At 37.8% G+C, this 23,315-nt stretch overlaps 2 protein-coding genes and 1 non-coding gene across 6 annotated transcripts in view; 2 read left to right on the top strand and 1 right to left on the bottom strand.

Moving 5' to 3' along the window:
- Positions 1–23,315, bottom strand: part of CHST4 (carbohydrate sulfotransferase 4) — a 330,552-nt gene that overhangs the window by 130,887 nt on the left and 176,350 nt on the right. The gene's annotated exons all lie outside the window — the stretch shown is intronic.
- AP1G1 (adaptor related protein complex 1 subunit gamma 1) overlaps positions 1–23,315 on the top strand; it is a 77,179-nt gene that overhangs the window by 49,571 nt on the left and 4,293 nt on the right. For 2 of the 3 annotated variants that reach the window (XM_025888754.2, XM_073880049.1), the window contains 15 exons: positions 336–416; positions 617–715; positions 1,747–1,802; positions 2,246–2,359; positions 5,578–5,718; positions 6,460–6,514; positions 10,649–10,771; positions 10,948–11,037; positions 11,654–11,781; positions 12,948–13,052; positions 13,720–13,861; positions 14,056–14,182; positions 18,689–18,796; positions 18,907–19,067; positions 21,806–21,904. In XM_025888754.2, the coding sequence (XP_025744539.1) occupies positions 336–416; positions 617–715; positions 1,747–1,802; positions 2,246–2,359; positions 5,578–5,718; positions 6,460–6,514; positions 10,649–10,771; positions 10,948–11,037; positions 11,654–11,781; positions 12,948–13,052; positions 13,720–13,861; positions 14,056–14,182; positions 18,689–18,796; positions 18,907–19,067; positions 21,806–21,904 (1,629 nt within the window). The remainder of the gene's footprint in view (positions 1–335; positions 417–616; positions 716–1,746; positions 1,803–2,245; positions 2,360–5,577; positions 5,719–6,459; positions 6,515–10,648; positions 10,772–10,947; positions 11,038–11,653; positions 11,782–12,947; positions 13,053–13,719; positions 13,862–14,055; positions 14,183–18,688; positions 18,797–18,906; positions 19,068–21,805; positions 21,905–23,315) is intronic. The other variant, XM_073880050.1, reaches the window with a different exon arrangement.
- Positions 2,654–2,738, top strand: LOC112837024 (small nucleolar RNA SNORD71). Its single transcript, XR_003211618.1, has one exon. It is a non-coding gene; the product is annotated as a small nucleolar RNA SNORD71 (small nucleolar RNA).

Here is a 23,315-nt window from a genome sequence, read left to right as displayed (position 1 = left end):
AAGTGAATAGTGACATGGTTCTGTACTGGTTTAATAGAACAAAATTATAGTTGTAATGTGTAATAGTGATTGCATAGGGACTTATCAATATAGTATAGCTCTGTAGGTGGTGGTATCCTTTAGCTGTGGAGTGACAAAGTGTGGGTTGTCTCTACTTCATTCAGACATTGAAGTATTTATTACTTCTCTAAAGATAATGTTTAAAATTCTTCTCTTTGAATCTTGACATTTCTAATGAGATCTGAGACTTCATTTAAGTTATTTGAGTTTCATACCAAGTAAGTTCCTTTGTGCCAGGCATAATTTGTTGAAACTAATCATGTTTTACACATTAGGTACGAATTTTGCGGTTATTAAGAATTTTAGGACGAAATGATGATGACTCAAGTGAAGCTATGAATGATATATTAGCACAGGTGAGTAGACTCAATCTGCAGTATATTAAATCTTCATTTTAGTGTAGTGGGGAGCAGAATGATGGTGGTTAGATAGAGCAGTATTTATTTGTGTTTCTCATTGGTGACTGTAATCAGTCACAAAGTGTTTCTTGTACCTCTGGATATTTTTCGGAAGTATTGTTTTATCACTTATGTACTGCCCTCTTGTGACTTTTCAGGTTGCCACAAATACGGAGACTAGTAAAAATGTAGGAAATGCTATTCTTTATGAAACGGTTTTGACTATCATGGATATTAAGTCAGAGAGTGGACTGCGAGTAAGTCTTTTTTAATCTTTTCCCTAAACATTTCAATTAGAATAAATAACTTAGACTTGAGTACTTTATTTTTTCTTTTTTATTTTATGATTTTATTTATTTATTTGACAGAGAGAGACACAGTGAGAGAGGGAACACAAGCAGGGGGAGTGGGAGAGAGAGAAGCAGGCTTCCCACGGAGCAGGGAGCCCGATGTGGGGCTTGATCCCAGGACCCTGGGATCATGACCTGAGCCGAAGGCAGACAACGACTGAGCCACCCAGGCGCCCCACTTGAGTACTTTAGAAATGAATTGCATTTGGAAATTTGGTGCAGAATGTATAATGCTGTGTTTTGGTATCTGAAGTATCATTCCCTCCATTGAAGGTTTTTAATATTGATTATAATAAAGTTTGGAAGCTCTTAGGTATAGTTAGATGATATATATACTGTTGGGTGAAGGAAACATTTCACAATAAGCTTTTATTAGAGCCATGATTTGAATTGTATCCATCACTCCAAACAAGACATCTTATTTGAATTAATTTGTTTTTCTTAAATATTTGTGTGTGTGTGTGTGTGTGTGTGTGTGTGTGTTTAAGAAATGAACATTTAAAGTAAAACTAAAACAGTACCAGAGATATGTAGGGAGGGAAATGTTTGCCTGTAGCTTTCACGTTCTTCTAGTGGGGAATATGGTTATCCTTTTCTCATGTATTTTTTTAGAAATTAAAAATTGTGTCTGTACATGTGTATTTCTTCTTTTCCCCACTTTTTGAAACTTTTGGTAATAATTTTAGACTTACAGAAAAGTTGCAAAAATAGTTCGCAGTTCTCATATACCCTTCACTCAGTTTCCCCTAATATTAACATGGTGCATAACTAGAGATAATTATCAAAACTAAGAAGTTAATATTGGTACCGTACTAAACTATAGAATTTAGTCAGATTTCACCAATTTTTCTACTTCTGCCATTTTTCTGTTTGAGGAGCCGATCCTTAACATAAATGTTTAATTTTCTTAGATTTTAACCTATGCTATTTCTCTTTAGGTCCTAGCCATAAACATCCTGGGTCGTTTCTTATTGAATAATGACAAGAATATTAGGTAAGTCAACTGGAAAATATCTTGTATCCTGGTATTTTAAAGGGGCAGTTTTGGTACCAGTATCAAATAAAAGCAAAGAAAATATAAATGGTAACATTGAAATCATTTCCTCTTGCGTTTTGGGGCTAAGGAAAGGCATACTATATGCTTATTTTGTTGTACTACTTGGAAGAATTTGGAAGAATGGAACCAGTCACTTTTAGAAGTTTAAATGGACTTGACCATGAATGCAAATCTAAATACTTCTGGTTACTACTACTTACGATTAGTGTGTCTTTTATGCCTTTTAAGATGTTACCATTATACTCTCTAATTCTGTCTTGTCTTTTAAATATTTAAAAATATTTAGTCATTAGACATCTTCTTTGTCATTATTTATGTAGAGAAGAATTATCCTGAATTTTACATTTTAATTCTGTCTTCTGCAACTTTGTTTCATCCAGATATGTAGCTTTGACATCTTTGTTGAAGACTGTGCAGACAGATCATAATGCAGTACAGAGGCACAGAAGCACAATTGTGGACTGTTTAAAAGATTTGGATGTCTCAATAAAACGGTAATAGATTATTGATAGTTCTCTGCCCCACCCCCCACCTAATAACTTCATAATAGTTCTGAGAATGAGAATGTTGCCATTTGTTTTTATTTAGTCATCATTTTCACAGATGAACTCTGCTGAGTAAATCCTTTTTAAGAAAGGATTGAAAGGATTGGGAGGGAGAAGGTTAGGTCAGTGAAGGAGGCCAATAAGGAATACTGAAGTGCACACTAAAGTTGTCCTTGGTTCTTTGATAAACAAACAGGTACAGATAAGCTGGGGAGAAGTCTGTTTAACAGAGGTACTGTGCTCTGTGTGCTGGAGGATGAAAATGCTGAGTGATCCATCGGCTAAGTGTTTTATCACAATGCTGAAACTCAATTGCTGACAGCACACATTTTCTCACAGTACTTATGCCCCAAGATACTAGAAGCAGCTGTGGTTTTTAGAACAGTGCATCTAGGAATGACCGTTAGGCAGCAGATAGCACTTTGAAAAGGCATAAATTCTTTCCCCTGATGGAGTAACTATACTGAATCTGTTGGAAGAACTGGAGATGTTTGTAAAACCTAGTTATAGTTGGCCTCAGTGAACTATGGTGGTTCAAATCCAGAATAAATTAGATTTGAAATGATCTCTGAAACCATTCATTTAACAAATATCTATTGATACTGGGTTCCTTTTATTTGCAGAGAGCAGATGCTAAGTGCGTGAGCAATCTAAAGACAGACCTAAACTCAGCAACAATAACTCATCTAGTGCTTTGCACAGGATTTTTTTTTAACTAAAAAAATTTTTCTTTTAAAGATTTTATTTTTAAGTGATCTCTGTACCCAACGTGGGCCTCAAACCTACAACCCTACAAGAGTCGCATGCTACACCAACTGAGCAGCCAGGCACGCCAGGATTTTTTTTTTTGTGGGAGTGTGCTTTGCACAGGATTTATAAGCACCCTCTCAGTTGATTCTCAGAGCGAGCCAATGAGACAGACAAGACAATTACTTCTGTCCCCTCTTAACAAATTAGTTAAAATACAGTCCCATGGGAATCAAATTTCTTGTAAACCTACCCCTGTACAGGGCAGACCTGGGAATAGAAATTAGACCTTCTGACTTCTGTGTTGACTCCCTATTGCTCATGACTTGGCTTTGCATTTCAAAAGTAAAACCCGTGTCTCCTTGACAGACTGTTTAACACTAGGAGCTCAGACTTTGGAGTCCAAATGCCTCATTTCACATTTTGGCTCTGTCTTTATTAAAATTGGTTTGGTTACTTAATTTTTCTCTGCCTCGGTTGTCCCATATGTAAAATGCAAATACAAGAGCACCCACTTCAGGGGCGCCTGTTTGGCTCAGTCCATTAAGCCTCTGCCTTCGGCTCAGGTCTTGATCTCTGGGTCCTGGCGTCGAGCCCCACATTGGGCTTCCTGCTCAGCGGGGAGCCTGCTTCTCTCTCTCTCTCTCCCCCTCTCACCCTCCCCACCACTCATTCTCTCTCTCTCAAATAAATAAAATCTTTAAAAAAAAGAGCACCCACTTCAAAAGGTTATGCAGGATTAACTGGATTATTATATATAAAGTACTTAAGCACTGTATAAGAGTTAGCTATTATTGTATTCTTGTAAAGATTGAATGTTGTTTATAGGTTAGCTAAGATGAAAGTATTTCTTACTTATTAAATTGGTATTTTGAATCAATTTATATACCATGTTTGGAATTATTGACCAAATATGAAAAGATACATGTAGTAATCTTCTAACTTATATGTTAAACATTTCCATTTTGCCTTGGTTGCCAAATTTGATAGGCAGTTATAGAAACTCTTATTTGCCCGCATAGGACATGCCCTTTTTCCCTTTGCATGGCCCTCATTCTCTCTTTTGTCCCCCCACCCAGCTTTATTGAGATAAAATTACGTATAAACATTGTGTAAGTTTGAGGTGTAGGGTGCATTGATTTGATATATATGGTAAAATAGTTACCACCATGGCATTAGTGAACACCTGTATCATGCCACATAGTTACCATTTCTTTTTTGTGGTGAGAATATTTAAGATCTACTTCCTTAGCAACGTTCTTTTTTCTTTTCTTTTTTTTTTTAAAGATTTTATTTATTCATTTGAGACACAGAGATACAGAGAGAGAGCATGAGCGGGGTGGGGGGGGAAGGAGGTAGAGGGAGAGGGAAGAACAGGCTCCCCGCTGAGCCAGGAGCCCGATGTGGGGCTCAATCCCAGGACCCCGGAATCATGACCTGAGCCGAAGACAGACACTTAACCATCTGAGCCGCCCAGGCGACCCTCCCTTAGCAACTTTCAAGTATATAATACATTTTTATTATTATTAATTGTTATCATGCTGTACATTAGATCCCCAGAACTTACTCATTTTATGACTGAAGTTTTGATCAACGTCTCCCCTTTCCCCCCACGCCTGAGACCCTGGTAACTATCATTCTAATCTGTTTCTATGCTTTTGACTTTTTTAGCTTCCAGGTGTTAAGTGACATCATACAGTATTTGTTTTTTTCTGACTTATTTCACTTAGCATAATACCTTCAAGGTGTGTTTTTATTCCAATTTTCTATATATCTTTTGATGTAGACTGTTACATCATTTTTGGACAGAAGTGGGTGTAGTCAAAGAACATGGTGGCTTTAGCACTTTTTTTTTAAAGATTTTATTTATTTATTTGACATAGAGAGACACAGTGAGAGAGGGAACACAAGCAAGGGGAGTGGGAGAGGGAGAAGCAGGCCTCCCACGGAGCAGGGATCCCGATACGGGGCTCGATCGCAGGACCCTGGGATCATGACCTGAGCCGAAGGCAGACGCTTAATGACTGAGCCACCCAGGCACCCCCGGCTTTAGCACATTTTTAAGGAATAATGCAAAGAGGTATTATCATTTGGTAATAATTTTTGTTGCTTCTCTTTTTGAGCCTTTTAACTATTCTGAATTTCAGCTTCACAGACTGTTGAACCCGAACTGCAGTTTTGGTTGTAAGTAGTGTATCTTTTAGAGCTTTTTGAAGAAAAGTGTTGAATGAAGATTGAGAATGTTAAAACTAACCTTGTTAACTTTGGTTATCTTGTGTACAAAGATTGGGATCACAAGATCGTGGAAGGACATCAGTACATCTGCCAGTACTTGATGTTCAGAAACAACACACCTGGGTCTTTGATTCCCACTATAAATATCGTAACTTTTTTTTTTTTTAATTTTTTCCCTCTGCAAGGCGTGCAATGGAATTGAGTTTTGCCCTGGTAAATGGGAATAATATCCGAGGCATGATGAAGGAATTACTTTATTTTCTGGATTCATGTGAGCCAGAATTTAAAGCAGACTGTGCATCTGGAATCTTTCTTGCTGCAGAAAAGTAAGATTTAATTTTTACATTTATTGGTAAAAGATGCTTGGAACTTTTTGAAAGCATCTTTATAACATAGGGAAAGTGTTGTAAGCCTCTTTAAAATGTCTAATGTTTATTTCAGGCTCCCAGTTAGAAATTTGCTTCATAGAAGGCCATTCTAGCCAGTATTTATGCTAAGCCCAAAAAGAACCCTACTTTTATAAAATCTTCTCTTCTATCTGTTCTTTAGTTTCTCATCTATGAAGAAGAGAATAGAAAAGCTTTTGTTCATTTGTTTGTGGGTTTTGGGTAGAGAATAGAAAAACTGTAGCATCATAGCATCTAAATTGTGGTTCTGTGTAAAACTTTTTGGAAGAGTCCTCAGTTGTAGTAGTATGGTTATTTCTCCTCTCTGCACTGGCGGTTTAAGGGAGTGAGTTTCTAGGTCCGGGAACAGCCCCTTTTCTTCTTTCCTCTCTGTCCTCATGCTTTGTCGTTATGATTTGTTTTCTGAAAAACTGGAGATGGAGTCCCATGTCTCAGCTCAGTAAGTCCTGTTGTAGTTATTATGTGAGCCGCCTGAGTTTGTGTACCATTTCATTACCCTGTGAAATGGGGGTAACTGCTAGATTTGAAGGTAAGATGTGTCCAAAAGTAATCACTTTGCCAGTAACCCTAAAACGGACTAGGACGGGATCTTTGAAAGTCACTGAGCACAGAATCCTTCACAGGTTCCAGCTGTTTCATCTGGTGCCATTGTTTCCCCAGGTATGCACCTTCCAAACGGTGGCATATAGACACGATCATGCGCGTTCTGACAACGGTAAGTAGTGTTTTTTTGGTCAACATAACTAGGTGCAGGATGTGCTGATTAATGAGGCAGACAGCTCCCTTGTTCTTGTGAAGCTTTACATTCTAGTTCTAGTGGGGGAGATAGGAAATTCATGGGGAAATATGTACTATCCTGGTAGGCAAGAAAAAAATACTACGAGAAACACTGAAGCAGCATGAAGGACTACAGTCGTGGCAGGGGAGAGTGGAATATGGGGCAATGCGCCAAGGCTTTTAGGTAGAGTAGTCAGGGCCGGTCACTCGGAGGTAACACTTGAGGAGAGAGCTCAGTGAAATGAGGAGCCATGCAAAGGTTTGGGGGAATAGAAAGTGTTGCAAAGCCCTTGAGTGGCAACAAGTGTGGCCTGCTTGGAGGCAAGAAGAAGGCAAGTGAAGCCAGTAGCATGAGAGGCAGAGAATGGTAGGACTGAAGCAGGGGCTGGATTATAAGAGGGCCTCAGAAGAGTTTGGAATTTTTTAAAATATATATATAGGAAGCCATTGGAGGGTTTTGAATGACTAAGTTTTTTCTGGATTTAAAATTACAGTTTTATAAGATATTCTTTGGCAGTCTTCCAGAGTTTTGGAGCTTCCCTGTTTATCATTTGGTTAATAGGGATCAGAGATTTAACAGTCGAAACGAAAGTGTAGTGGCATATAAGGAAAATATAACTACTTATGTCTAATTGCTGTCCCAGAAGTAGATACCATAAAGGGAAACTTTCACAAATTTAATCACATTAAAATTTAAAACTTGTAAGGCAAAAGGAAAAAAATCTACAAAGTTAAAAAGCAAATGACAAGTGGGGGAGAAACACTCTAACGTGACAGCATGTTAATATCTTTATAAGTAATTTACAATTGATAGGAAAGATCAAACAATGTAATGAAAAAATTGGCATTTGAACAGACATTTCACAAAAGTAGAAAGAAATAGCTAGTTAACATTGACAAATACCTTTACTAGTAAAGAACTTTTACTTGTAAAATTACAAGGGAGGCATCATTTTTCACTTGTCATACTTTTTAATCTAAGTCCTAGTGTTAATTAGGAAATAGAGAAATAGACAGTACTCTTCACTTCATATTGGGTATAAAATGGTGCTTCTTTCCCATGTTCACTTCTGGAAATCAAGAGTTGGCCACTTAACTTACTGAGCCACCCAGGTGCCCCTAGTTTGTACCTTTGAACTTATTAATTCTCTTTTTAGGAATTTATCTTGGAAAAATAAAAGGACAAGTGTACAAAAATGTATATACAAAGATGTTCATCCCATCCCTTATATAATGGGAGAAAACTGGAAATAAATACAAGTCTCCAAATGGGCATTGGTTAAGCAAGTTATGAAACATCTGTAGGAAGGAGTGACATCATTAAAATTATGATGTGTGTGTATATATCCTTGTTGCTGTGGAATTCTGTCTGTGACACACTAGTTTTCTAGTTTACTTGAATTAACTTTGTAATAAATGCACTGATGGGGAAACTATATTTTAACAAGAGCTATGAATCCGGACCCGTTTTAGTTTTTATAAGGCTTAAAAGAAGAGAAAAATTAGAGCTCTTGAAAAAAAATATTGTCAAAATCAAAACCATTCTTTTTAATGCTCTTACTTTTCATTTTTCCAATTGACTTATATAATCTTATTATGGTCCTCTGGTTTTTCCTCTTTAACCTATTGATGTGCTGGAGTACATTAACAGATTTTTGAGTGTTGAACTAACCTTCCATACCTGGAATAAATCCCACATGGTTTTGGTGTATAGTTCTTTTTATACATTGCTGTATTTGATTTGCTAATATATTTTTTAGGATTTTTGCATCTATACTGGTGAGAGATACTGGTCTATAATTTTCTTTGATCTATGTGTTTTTCAGTTGTTTAATCTCCAAATATTTTGGGATTTCTTAGCTATCTTTGTGTTACTGGTTTCTAGTTAAATCCTGTATGACTTTTATTTATTTATAAAAGATTTTATTTATTCATTTGAGAGAGAGAGAGAGACAGAGAGCAGAAGCAGGGGGAGAGGCAGAGGGAGAGGGAGAAGCAGACTCCCCACTGAGCTGGGAGCCCAACATGGGGCTCGATCCTAGGACTCTGAGATCATGACCTGAGCTGAAGGCAGATGTTTAACCATTTGAACCATCCTGGCGCCCCTATTTATTTATTTTTAAAAAGGTTTTATTTATTTATTTAAGAGAGAAAACACAAGTGGGGGGAGGGGCAGAGGGAGAAGCGCACTCCCTGTTGAGCAGGAAACTCAATATGGGGTTCCATCCTAGGACCTCAGAATCATGACCTGAGCGGAAGACAGACACTTAGTCGACTGAGCTACTCAGGCGCCCCTGGCTTCTATTTTTTTAAATTTGAGATGTTTCTGGGGCGCCTGGCTGTCTCAGTTGGTAGAGCACGTGACTCTCAATCTCAGTGTCATGAGCCCATGCCCCATGTTGGATGTGGAACCTACTTTAAATAAATAAAAATAAATTTGAGATGTTTTTTGTGGCCCAGAATGTGGTCTGTCTTGGTGAATGTTGCATTTGAGCTTCAGAATAATGTGTTTTCTGCTGTTGGATGAAGTGGTGTATAAATGTCAATTAGATCATGTTGATGCTTTCTCTTATTTAAAACACTGCTTTTTCAGGGCACCTGGGTGGCTCAGTTGTTAAGCGTCTGCCTTCGGCTCAGGTCATGATCCCAGGGTCCTGGGATCGAGCTCCGCATCGGGCTCCCTGATCTGCGGGAAGCCTGCTTCTCCCTCTTCCACTCCCCCTGCCTGTGTTCCCTCTCTCGCTGTCTCTCTCTCTTTCTGTCAAATAAATAAATAAAATCTTTAAAAAAAAATAAATAAAACACTGCTTTTTCCCATTAGGGAAGAAGAATGTAAAGCAAATTACTTATTTTTTAGTTTCTCTCCATTCCTTCTTGACCATCTCCCCAAACTTTTCTCTCTGGGTTTGTGTTTTTTTAGCGGGAGTGGGTATCCCAGTCACCTAGGGTTTTTTTTCTCTCTCTGTCTCTGTCTCTTTCTTCTTTTCTTTTTCCTTTTTCTTGGTCTCATTCTTGTAAATCAGATCTGCTCCTCTGTCTAGTAACGGGAGCTTGATCAAGATGGGCTGATACTAGTCACAGGTTCCACTGTTTATATGTCCTGCACAGCTTGGTTTATCATAATCCTCTGACAAGGCCAAGATTTAGTTTCCTCATAGGTTAGATAGCTTTACTTTGTTCCATAGTTGCAAATACTATCTCAGATTCTACTAGTCAAGAGGACATTAAAGAGACCGGGTTTGTTTTTGTTTTTAAAGTGTGGATGATTAAATACAAAATATTTCCCGTTTCTGGGACGAATGGTTCTGTAATTTTTATAAACTCTAGTTTTTAAAGGACGCTCTGATGTTTTAAATAAATTGAAGTTTTAAAAAGGTTACTATTTACTTAATTCTTATTTAGAATGTTGCCCTTTTTGGGGGCGCCTGGGTGGCTCATTTGGTTAAGCATCTGCCTTCGGCTCAGGTCATGATCCCAGGGTCCTGCTCAGCAGGGAGTCTCCTTCTTCTTCTTCTGCCCCATCCCTCTGCTTATGCGCACGTGCACGTGCTCTCTGGCTCTCAAATAAATAAAATCTTTAAAAAAATTTTTTAAAAATGCCGCCCTTTTGGACTGTTGATGGTCCTCTCCGTCCCCCAAAGTAAATGTGGCTTCTCTAAGTAGCCCATATGATTTTAACTATGTTGGGGGAGTTGTGAGAAGGGAGAGGTTGTTGTAATGAAGTTCCCAGTGAATGTACTTAAATTTTTGAAATCTCAAACCTAATCTGTTTTGAGTAGAAAAGGCTTTTCTTTTCTACTCAAATGTATAAAGGTCCTTTATATTTTACTTTTACTTTGACAAAGGAGACTTTTTAATTTTTTATAAAATAAAAAACTTGGATATTCATTTAAATGAGAAGTAAGTCATTTGAATAAGTAAGACTTTGAAGTTTGAGGGGCATATAAACCTGAGAATTGGAACCAGCTTTATCTTTGAGGATGCTTTGTAGTAGTCTCCTTTGAATAAAAGCGATAGCTAACATTTCTTATCATTATGGTATGTTTCTAAGGGTAACTGCATTTCCTTTTAGGCAGGAAGCTATGTTCGTGATGATGCAGTCCCCAACTTGATCCAGTTAATAACCAATAGTGTGGAGATGCATGCCTATACTGTCCAGCGCTTGTACAAAGCAATTCTTGGTGATTATTCTCAAGTAGGTACTTTCTACTTTGGTGGGGAAATTACCCATTATGTTCGTGGTGTGTTCTTATTACTAACACTCTAGATGTGCCTTGGTTTTGACCTTTATGATTTTTTGATGACCTGTGATTTGCATTAATCCTTGCAAGGGTTAAAAGCCTTTGACAAATGGTGACTTTCTTTTGACAGCAACCTTTGGTACAAGTGGCTGCATGGTGTATAGGTGAATATGGAGATCTTCTTGTATCAGGCCAGTGCGAAGAGGAAGAACCTATTCAGGTACCCTTTGTTACTCTTCCAGGAGGGGAGAAGATAGTTTTTTTGGTTATAGGAGTATAGTGTTTAATAGGAGTTGAGGTTGATTCCTTGAAAACCTGTTAAAGAAGTTAATGCCAGAATTATATTGGGAAACTTGCGAGTTTTTGAGATGGAACTTACTAGCACTATGTGAGATTTTAAAAACATCTGCAGACCTACTTCTCACCCCATCAGACTGAAATATATTATTTCTCCTACCCTGTAGCTTGATAAGAAGAAATGAGACATATCCATGTCTGCATTTGCTTATTAAAAGACTGGCTTTAGGAGAACTTGTGGCAACAACACTTGAAGTCTATTTATCCTTTTATTTTCTTCCTTTACTTCTGCCTCTTGAAACTAATATAATGTGTCTCTAGCCCCCACTGGGTATTTTCCACCCTTTTTTTTTAAAACCTCCCTTCTATCTGCTTCTGATTGATGGATCAGCTTGGACAGTTACCGTGGCAAAGCACAGATTGTGTTAGAAGTTTTGGTAATGATGGTAGGGTTGTCTTTTTGGTGGCATTCTGTAACTTGATATCAGATTTAGATATTTACTGTTAGAATTTGTCCTACATTTTTTTTTCCTCCCCAGGTAACAGAAGATGAAGTGTTGGATATTTTAGAAAGTGTATTAATCTCTAATATGTCCACCTCTGTGACCCGAGGTTATGCCCTCACTGCCATTATGAAGCTTTCTACTCGATTCACCTGTACTGTAAAGTGAGTATGGAGAAAAAATAGGATGGACATGTTATTTGTAATTTTTAAAAACTTTGTTATGGAAAATTTCAAGCAAAAGCAAAAATAGGATAGTAAAATGAATTATATATACCCATTATTCCACAGTAATAATCATTAATTTATGGTTCATCCTTCTTTTATCTGTACTTTGCTCCCTCTTATCCTCACACCCCACCATTTATTATTTTGAAGGTAAAAAGTTATGTTTTTAAAATCTGATTTCTAAGGCCTTTTCTCTTCTTTAAAGTAGAAAAGTTACTTCACTATTATAGGGGTTCTGGTTTATTATAGTACTTTGAGATGTCTGAAGAGGAAGAAAATCACGAAGGTTTTGGTGGTTAAATGGTTAAATTCTCTTCACTATTTTGAATAAAAGTCAGTTGGATTAGTTTCCCAGCCAGGCATATTTAAGGCAGACTTAGTTCTCTTCGACTTTCTTTAAGGCCCTGTGAAAAATTGTATTTTTTACTAACTCTTTAAATTGTGAGCTGGAAGAATTTGTTGTAAGGTAGTAACTCTTTGTTGATAAAAGCTTATTTTAAAGTTGTTAAAGAAGAGAATGAACATTACACACTTCTTTTGTAACAAATTAATAATTGGTAGTTTTTTCTAGCAAATTTTGGGGTGTGGGACATTTAACAGACAAAATCTAGCATTACAGTTAGAACAGGTTTTTTTAAAAAAATATTTATTTATTTGACAGAGGGAGACACAGCAAGAGAGGGAACACAAGCAGGAGGAGTGGGAGAGGGAGAAGCAGGCTTCCTGCCGAGCAGGGAGCCCGATGCGGGGCTCCATGCGGGGCTCCATGCAGGTAGCCCAATGCGGGGCTTGATGCAGGGCTCGATGCAGGACTCGATCCCAGGACCCTGGGATCATGACCTGAGCCGAAGGCAGACGCTTAACGACTGAGCCAGCCAGGCGCCCCACAGTTAGAACAAGTATAGTGGTAAATAATGGTGTTGAGGTATATGTTGGATGAAAGAAGACAAAGGAAAGGTGTTTTGTTTTTGAAAAGATATGTAAATTAAGGAAAGAGGAGTATTTCAGATTTTTAACCAGAAAACTCTGGTTTGTTTATTCTCTCTGCTTGTTTATGAACTTTCTTTTGGGTATTTGAATTTGTTTGTCATTTTATCCCAAAGCCGAATTAAGAAAGTGGTTTCCATCTATGGAAGCAGCATTGATGTGGAACTCCAGCAGAGGGCGGTAGAATATAATGCACTTTTTAAGAAATATGACCATATGAGGTAAGTGAAAGAAGCTAAGCAGTGCCTGTGGCTCTTAGTGTCCTGAACACATTGTCATGATCATCCGCAAAGGAGACTCATTCCTTGTGCTTTATTAACTGGACATCACAGTTCTATTTAGTCCTACTTGCTTGACTGCTTTTATTTGTCCATCTTCTGTTCTGCCTGCCCTGCAAAGACGTGAGATACCTGTGTCCTCTCATTCACCTTCTCCCCTTTCTTTTGGTATGAAGTGTTTGCTTCATTTTCCATTTTATTTGGTTAAGAAGTGGGAGTTGTGTTTTTTCGAGAGAATCTCATTCCAATATTTAACTTTGTGGTGCATGTTCTTTTTTCCACTTCTTTCATGCAGTGTCTTCTTGATTGGAAATTGTTAATACCTACTTATTTACCTTTCTTTCATTCCAGTTTTTCTACCATCAAGAAATCCCAGTCTCTTGGGATTTAGGTGGACAGTTTGTCTGTTCAGGGTTTCTTACTCGCCCTTAATCCAGCCAGGAATTTAGGTCATGTATTCTTGTCATCTACCTTCTGTTTTCGTGTGTGTGTTACAGGGTGGGGAGGGGAGATGGCTGTCCATGTTTGACTCCAGTATAGTAACAGTGATTGTCTTGGGTAGGGAATCTAGGTTAACTGCCTAGAATTTAACCACTTCAGATTCTTCCAGGTCTGCCCTCCTTGAGAGAATGCCTGTCATGGAAAAAGTGACCACAAACGGCCCTACTGAGATTGTGCAGACAAATGGAGAGACAGAACCAGCTCCACTAGAGACCAAACCACCACCCTCTGGGCCACAGCCCACCAGCCAGGTAGCTTTTCACTTGCTTATCTGGAAATCCTCACTTTCATAGAGTTCCTTATAAACTCTCGGCTGACTCCCTTCAGTGCTCCTGCATTGACTGATTGATGGCTCTCTTCCTTATTTTTAAGTGTTGAAAGAGCTTTGCCTTAGCTGCAGATTGGACAAATGACTAATGAATTGAGATATTATTTCCTTGTATAGGCCAATGATTTATTGGATTTGTTGGGAGGAAATGACATAACACCTGTTATTCCAACTGCACCTACAAGCAAACCAGCTTCTGCTGGTGGAGAACTTCTTGATTTGCTGGGGGACATCAACCTTACAGGTGAGACCAGACTGGAGTTATATATAAATGCCTTGGCTGGGGATAAAGGCCTTGAAAAACTACACGAACATAGACTTTCTGGCATGTGAATCAATTAAAGAGGGGAAAGGCCAAATGAGAAGTAGGAATGGAATCTTCACAACATCTGGGATATAAACTGCCATGCTAGTATTATAGACCTAATTCACAAGGAATATTTAAAGTCCAATTTTTAATTTTGGGAGGATAAATTGCTCTCATAGTATTTAAGATAGAAAGGACTTTCTCTTTCAGGCTAGAAGAGAAATATATCTCAAGTCACTTCTGCTTTTAGTTAGTGTCTTAAAACACCACTTTTTCTGCGTTTCTTTCTACTCATGATTAGCTTTCAGGAGCCAAGGCCATTTGTGGAGAGTGGAGAGATGTTAACCTATTTTCCTCTCACCCTCTTAATAAAACAATGGAGGGAGAAAATCATCCTTGATGATAATATTCAAATACAACTTTTCATTTGGGAACATTTTTTTTTCTTATGTTTATGTGTAGTTGACATTAGTAATTGTTGATGTGTTCAGTGACATTATGAACCCCCGAGTCCCAAGCGTATCACTGTAGCATATAATTTCTATCTTAAGTGATTTCTTTAAAGGTATGATGGTGAGTTACTGCATATATGACCTCAAACAGAAAATAGCCATAAGATAAGGATTTTGGGTGGTCATCTAGACAAGCTATCAGAGGCTAAATGATTTTTCCTAACACAGCTTCTTCCCAGAGCTTATGGTTTATATTTATGTCTTAACCAAACTTCAAAATGTTACTGATGTATACTTTTGAGTCATTCCCAAATAGTTTCAAATCCTCAGGTGCCATAGTTCTGCTGGATATATCGAAAAGCAGGGCGCCTGGGTGGCTCAGTCAGGTGTCTGCCTTCGGCTCAGGTCATGATCCCAGGGTCCCGGGGTCGAGCCCCACATCGGGCTCCCTGCTTAGCGGGAAGCCTGCTTCTCCCTCTCCCTCTGCTTGTGTTCCCTCTCTCGCTATGTCTCTCTGTCAAATAAATAAGTTAAATCTTTAAAAAAAAAAAAAAAGAAAAGCAAAACAACCCCTTAGTTAACACATAGTGTATAGATGATTCACTTACTTATTAACATATTAGCATTTCCATGTTAGTTAGTCCATAATCTTCACAATTATAATTTTAAATGGTTTTCTAATATTGCATTAAAAAGTTCACATCATTATTTACTCAATTCCTTACTATTGGACATTTTGTTTCAGATTTTTCTTGTAATTAATGTACCTCAACAAATAGTATTACATCGATTTCCTCTTATTTTTTTAAAGGTTTTATTTATTTATTTGACAGAGAGACACAGCAAGAGAGGGAACACAAGCAGGGGGAGTGGGAGAGGGAGAAGCAGGCTTCCCATGGAACAGGGAGCCTGATGCGGGGCTCGATCCCAGAACCCTGGGATCATGACCTGAGCCTAAGGCAGACGCTTAACGACTGAGCCACCCAGGTGCCCCCAATTTCCTCTTATTTTAGATTACATTCTTAGGTCAAGTTACTCAGTCTTTCTGGTTCTGTTTAAAGTAAGGATGAGAGGTGCCTGGCAGGCTCAATCAGTAGAGCGTGCAACTCTTCATCTTGGGGTTGTGGGTCTGAGCCCACCTTGGATGTAGAGAGTACTTAAAAATAAAATATTTTAAAATAAAAAAAGGATGGGGGGGCCTGGGTGGCTCAGTCAGTTAAGCATCAGCCTTCAGCTTGGGTCATGATCCCAGGGTCCTGGGATCCCCAGGAACCCCGCATCGGGCTTCCTGCTCAGCGGGGAGCCTGCTTCTCCCTCTCCCTCTGCCTGCCGCTCCCCCTGCTTGTGCTTGCTTGCTCTCTCTCTGTCAAATAAATAAATAAAATCTTTAAAAAAAATTAAAAAGGATGATAAATACTTTACCTTACAAGCTCTTTGTGAGGAATGATGACTTATTCAGTACATGCAGGACACATAGTAGGCACTTAGTAAAGGTTGTATCTTTTCCTCAGTGCATGTGGCTACCAGTTTCACTGTATAGTCATAAGTATTCTGTATTATCATTTTTTTAAAAACCCTAACAGGTGAAGATTGGCCCTCTTATTTTGTTAATTTTTATTTTTTTCAATCACAGGGAATATTACATTTATCCCTATTTTGCAATACACATGAATTTCTTTTTTGCATATTCCTTTTGTATCTTAACTCAGCAGGGGTCCTAGTGTTTTGTTTTTTGTTTTTTTACTTTCTTCCTTTCCTAGTATTACATGAAAAAGCAAACTGATAAAATGTTAAAGAGCCTGAATTTTCCTTATTCTAATGTGTTTTAAACGCATTTTCCCATTTTCATTACTAGGTTAAACATGTTTGAGTTTTACATTCTTTAAGCCATCATTACAGTCATATATCCTAATGCATAGTCGTTTAAGTAAGTGGAAATTAGGAAATAAATTTAGTGTGTGTTTTTAGGGGAACTGGAGCAGTGAGTTTCTGTTGTTTCCCAAAACTACTTATTTTACCTTTACAGGAGAAAAGAGCTAAAATCTTAGGGGCTTAGGGACTCATAATGCTACCTATACATTTTGAGTAGCCTCTGATTTTCCATGGGAATGCATTTCTGAAAATTGTTTTGAAAATGGAAATTGTGGGAAAATTACTAGATTAGAGTTATAAAAGTTAGGAGAACTATATGAATATTTCTTTGTATATTTTATTGGTAATGTGCTTGACTGCACTTGCTGTGGTGTTCACATTTCTTATGGTTTGCTTAACCATATGTATTTTTACCTTACTTGCTCACTTTTAATATGTCATTTTTTTCTCTTGTACTTGGGTATTTTTTTAAAAAAAGATTTTAGCCTTCCTTCACTTTGTTAATCCTTTTTGAAATGGTGTATTTTCAGATAATTTCTTAAGTAGTTTGAAATCTATTTAAACCTAAAATGCACTCTTTATTTTGCTGTTTTCTTATGCCTTTTCTTGGAATCCTGATTTCTGTCAGTTCATGGTCATTTTCTATCACTCGCTTGATCCTCAGCTTGTTCTTATTTGGAAGGATCAGCTAAAGATGGTAATTTGGTGATTTCTTTCCTCCATTTCATACCACCTCTCCCTGGGTACACGTGTGTTAAAATTTTATTATGCAGTATTTAACATTTATAAAATTTAATATTGATCTACTTAGCTTATAAAATAAAATCTTATTAAATTACTATTATTATTAAAATATTATTTTGCCCCTCAGGTGTTGGCAGTGTTTGGAGATATTTTTGATTGTCACAACTGGGTGCATGCTACTATCATTTAATGGGTAGAAGCCAGGGGTGCTGGTAAATATCCTGCAGTGCACAAGATAGCCCTCTACAGCAAATAATTAGCCTAAAATTTCATTAGTTTTGAGGTTGAGGAACTTTAGTTTAGAGGTATAATCCTGTTCAACTCTACTATTGCCAATGTTCTCCAGGTTGTTTGTACTAATTTATATCCCTACCGCAGAGATTAGAAGTCTGCATTGCTCCATATTCTTACCAGTATCTGGTATTATCAGACGTTGAAATTTTCAACGTTCTGTTGGATGTGAAGAAGTATCTCATTGTGCTTTTAAACTTTATATTCCTCATTACTGGTACTATTCAGTGTCTCTTTACATATGATTCTCTTTTCATTCAGGTTCCCTCTTCTGTGAATTGCTTCTTTATATCTCTTACCATTTTAAGTTGGATTATCTTTTTTTCTTATTGATTTGTAGAAAATATTTATAGTTCTGGATACTCATCCATTTGCTATTTTGTAACAAATATTTTCTACTGCCTGTGGTCCTGTGGTCTTTCTGTTTTATTATAGTATTTTTTAATGAATACAAGTTACTAATTTTAAAGTATTTGAATATTTAGTTCTTTCTCTTTATGGTTTATTCTTTTTTTTTTTCTTTTTTAAGAAATATATTATTGGAGCGCCTGGGTGGCTCAGTCATTAAGCGTCTGCCTTCGGCTCAGGCTGTGATCTCAGGGTCCTGGGAGTAAGCCCCACATCGGGCTCCCTGCTCAGCGGGAAGCCTGCTTCTCCCTCTCCCACTCCCCCTGCTTGTGTTCCCTCTCTTGCTGTGTCTCTCTCTCTCTGTCAAATAAATAAAATCTTAAAAAAAAAAAGAAATATTTATTTATTTAGAGAGTGCCAGGAGGGGGAGGGGTAGCGGGGAGGGGAAGAGAGCATCTTAAGCAGGCTCTGCACTCTGCATGGAACCCAACACGGGGATTGATCTCATAACCCTGACCTGAGCTGAAACCAAAAATGGGATGTTTGACTGAGCCAGCCACCCAGGTGCCCCTGGTTTATGCTTTTCGCTTCTTGTTTAAGGAATCCTTCTCTTAACCTAAGATATAACAATATTCTCCTGTATTTTTTTAATTAAATTAATTAATTAATTAATTAATTTTTGGTGAGCTTTATCATGCTGGCTAAGATTGACTTACCACCAGGATGTTTCATTTAGGTGCTCCAGCTGCTGCTCCTGCCCCTGCCTCAGTCCCACAGGTAGCCCAGCCCCCCTTCTTGTTGGATGGGCTTTCATCACAGCCTCTCTTCAATGACATCACTACAGGTACGATTACTGGTGTTATCACCCTCGGTGAGAGGTGGTTATTGAAGAAAAGAATAATTCTGTAAGCATTAAGCTGACTGCAGTTAGACTGATCTTCCTGTGCTTTCCAGGCATCCCCTCCATCACAGCATACAGTAAGAACGGCTTGAAGATAGAATTCACCTTTGAACGGTCAAATACCAACCCTAGCGTCACAGTGATAACGATACAGGCCTCCAACAGCACAGAGCTGGACATGACAGACTTTGTTTTTCAGGCTGCAGTACCAAAGGTACTACAGTGTCTTCTTTGCCTTTTTCATGCATTTGATAAGTGATATATTTTCATGTTTAGAAGTTAAACTAAATTTGCAGATATAACCCAAATTAACAATAATGTATTATGTATTGAAGCATGTCATTTTGAAAGCTTTTTCTTGGTCAGAAATATTCTTACAGTATAAAGAAAGGACATTCTGGTAATAGCTAGTGAGATTCACAGCAGAGTTCTACAAAGTGGTCTGCTAATGCTCAGGTCATTGAGGATGGGTGGGGTTCAGTAATACAGTGGTAAAAACCTAAAAAACACAAATTCTAACATGGAATTAAAATTCATTAAGAGGAAGGACCTTATCTGTTTGGTATTCTCTTCTAGTTACTGGATCAGAATTAAAAGTTTTCATCTCTTGATATTTATTTAAGTGAAAGAAACATTCCTTCTTCATTAATATCTAGTATTGATACAATGACTGCTTGTTTTTGTAAATTGAAGCTTTGTTTATACCAAATCTTAGTTTAAGGAAAATTTTTGTCCATCTTTGAAAAATGAAAAGTTTTGTATGAAGAAATATTGAGAATGAAGAATGGGCAAAATTTTTCTGTCAAAGACAAGATAGTAAGTATTTCAGGTGTATGGTCTCTGTTGCATCTACTCATTTCTATTGTTATAGTGGGGACAAATGTAAATGAAAGAGTGTGGTTCTGTTCCAATAAAAAATTTACAAAAACAGATGTTGGGTCATTCTTGGCCAATGGGCCATAGTTTGCCAGCCCTTGTTTTAGACTAAGCTAATCTAATCTTTGCAGTGACATGTGAAGTATGACATTCAAACAACACATTTTTGGAAATTGAAGACCTTTTATTTGTGGTTACTGCTGACTTTGTAACCTCCTTTACTTGCATTTTTTAGGAGTCAGAGTAATGTAGATGTTTTTAGAAGCACTCGAGTGGGGTGGTTTCAGTAGTAGTTGTATGACGTTAAGCAGACGTAACCTCTGTGCCTCAGTTTCTTGTTTACAAAGGGAGGATGGATGGTGGCAGTGACGTCTACTTCCTAGGGTTCGTTTGAGGGATAGAGGAGTTTTAGGTACTCTGTACTGTTTTAAGCACTTTTCATATGTTCATTGCTCAGTAAACGTTAACTGCCTCAACTTTGGGTTTTACACTTGTTACTCTACACTGTGCTCCAGCAACAGAGCGTCTCTGCCATTAAAGTATGGCCTTATTTTTGGTGTTGTACTGTATAATACCTATTTGCATGGCATGATGTCTCTTGAACTTCAAAATAATCATATTTCATAGATTCTACTATTACTTTTTATTATCTCTGAACTTGAGATGCATTTTAAAATTGGGACTTTATCATAGTTTAGTTGGTAGCCTGTTTTCTTTCTCAGTGGTACATATAAAATAATGGTGTGAAAAACAATGGCATCTTACATTGGATGAAATAAATGTACATAATAATATTTCAGCTTACATTATCTTGACAATAGAATTATAATAAGACCCAACATAATAAGTCTGTGAGTTGATACTAAATCTTTACTCTGACAATTTTGGTCCTAGGAGAAGGCTGGATAGACTTTCCTCCTCTCGGCCCCGCTCGCGCCGCTCCCCACTTGTCTTTTTCTGTCTCTCTCCCCCTTTCCCTTCTCTTTCTCTCTCTCTCTCGCTCTTCTTCCCTCTGCCTCTCTTTCCCTCTCTATTTTCTCTCTGCACTCTCCATTATTTTAGAAGGCTATGCTTTCAGGAAAAAAATTTTTTTTAAATCCTAGTATGGTGGTGCCTGGGTGGCTCAGTCAGTTAAGTGTCTGACTTTTGATCTCAGCTCAGGTCTTGATCTCAGGGTCATGAGTTCAAGACCTACGTTGGGCTCCACACTGGACATGGCTTAAAACAAGAAAAAATAAAGCAAAATCCTAGTATGTAGAATAGCTACATACATACTATATTGTGCTAACAATTATGGTTTACCTGTCTTGCTGATAGCACTTTTATCTCTCTTATCTGTAAACAAACAAATAAAACCCCCAACACTACAAATTATCACAATTGGCTTTTCCAGGTTTTTTGCTGTATAGGCTAGCTCTGCAGGAAATTGTTCTCATAAGACCTGTGACCCTGATGGGGGAGATCCTGAGTATTCCACATACATATTAACAGCTTGGCTCTTTCAAGCCTTTCCTTACCTCTGTCATGTAGCCCTTGACACATTCCAGATTATGTAGACTTGAGAAAACAAAAGTTTAAGTCTCCCTATCCCAACCATCCAAATACACAAAAGCATAAAGGCCTGTACTTGGTGATTGGTATGCTGGTTTGTTATTTGTAGAAAGGGTTCTTTGTTTTTCTTCTTCATTTCTTTCTAGCTTTTTTTTTTTAGCCACATGCACCCGTTTTTTTACCTGCATAGTTGATCAGTTACTATTAAGTGAGGTTGCCAAAACAACAATTGGTCACCTTTTGAAAAGTGGTAGGCTAAAGTTCCTTCTGCCCGAAAGAGGAGGGTGGCTCATTGCTAGTTTTCATGATCAAAGACCTAACAGTGGGGTTTTTAAAAATAACGTGAAGGTTATAGTCAGCCCACATACTCTGAATTGCTGATATCTGGAGAACAAACAGAACATAGTAGTCGGTCAGTCTGTTACTTGAGTAATTATCTGGGTGTCTGACTTTTTTTATTTGTTGACATCTCTGACAGTATTGAGTGTATTCTTTTTTCTCAAGCGTGCCCTTTGTTCTCCACAGACATTCCAGCTGCAGCTTCTGTCTCCAAGCAGCAGCGTTGTCCCAGCATTTAATACGGGGACCATCACACAAGTCATTAAAGTTCTCAACCCGCAGAAGGTGAGTAGCACGTTTGAAGACAGTATCTGAGTGATGTGTAAGCATATTTCCTGAAATAAAATTCTGCTTTGTTTCTCTAGGTTTATTCTGCCTCATAGTTGTAGAAGAAATCTGTGAAAATGTCTAGTCTAACCTCTGTTCTTTTGTAGATTAGATAACAAACACAGCCTAGACACTTGAAATGGCTTAGTGGCAGCATTAAAATGCAGCCTTTTTTTAAAATTTTTTTTTATTTTTTGAGAGGGAGAGGGGGCGGGAGGGGCAGAGAGAATCTTTAGGAAGCTCCACACCCAGCACAGAGCTCGATGTGGGGCTCAGTCTCATGACCCTGACATCGTGACCTGAGCCAAAATCAAGAGTAAGGCACTCAACCAACTGAGCCACCCAGGCATCCCTAAAATGCAGCTTTAAGGAATTATCTATTTAGATTTATCCATCTACAGATCTAATATCTATCAAGAGAAGAGGGAAAGCTTAGACAGTTTAATCTTTTTTTTTTTTTAGATTTATTTATTTTAGAGAGAGGGAGAGAGAGAGAAAGCACATGGGGGAGAGGGAGAATTTCAAGCAGACTCCGTGCTGAGCACAGAGCCTGACACGGGGCTTGATATCACGACCCTGCGATCACAACCCGAGCAGAAACCAAGAGTCAGATGCCCAACCAACTGCGTCACCCAGGTGCTCCTTAGACATTTTAATTTCTATACAAGTTGCAGTGTGGGGTAAGAGTATCTGTAGAACTGTGTATATCCATATTTACTACAGTGATTAAGTGTGTACAGTACAAGTGGGGGCATTTTTAATGAAGTAGCCAAATGAAAAGTAGCTTTAGAAACTGAAATTAAGCAATATTTTCATTATATCTTCTCAAAGAAGTAAATTGACTCCACTCTTAAGAGCAATCAATTGACTAGTTTTCAAACACTTTTTGAAAATGGTTCAGAGAATTTCTTCACCTTGAAAGATTTCTAGAAGTGTCTTATAACCCCAGCGTGATGATCCCTTCCTCTTACAACATTTGCCTTTCCTCTGGTACTCACTGGATTCTGAGTATCTGCCTATAGCACAAGCCTAGATTCCTTTCATAATCTGATACAGAGAGTAAAAAATTTCTTTTTTTTCCTTGTTTTTATTTTTATAAATAATTAAAATTATAACATACCAGAAGGGGGTAAAAATTTTTTTAGTGCATTAATATTTGAAATCTGCCACATAAAGTAAAAGGGGTTTATAATTGAGTTCTCTTAAAATGACTTCTGTTACCATAACCAACATAACTCTTTTTTTTCTTTTATGTCTTGGGAATAAAACAAGTTTATGTTCACATTTACTATTGGTTTTACAGACAAAGCAACAGTATCTCTGAATGTAAAGCATAAGATGAGTATGTTTACCTCATTTTTCTGGAAAC

Source organism: Callorhinus ursinus, unplaced genomic scaffold, assembly GCF_003265705.2.
Source record: "Callorhinus ursinus isolate GAN/ISIS: 27379988/994484 unplaced genomic scaffold, GSC_fseal_2.0 scaffold37, whole genome shotgun sequence".
NCBI classification, from domain to species: domain Eukaryota; kingdom Metazoa; phylum Chordata; class Mammalia; order Carnivora; family Otariidae; genus Callorhinus; species Callorhinus ursinus.
Note: the sequence above shows the minus strand (reverse complement) of the source record. Positions and strands in the feature narration are given on the sequence as shown.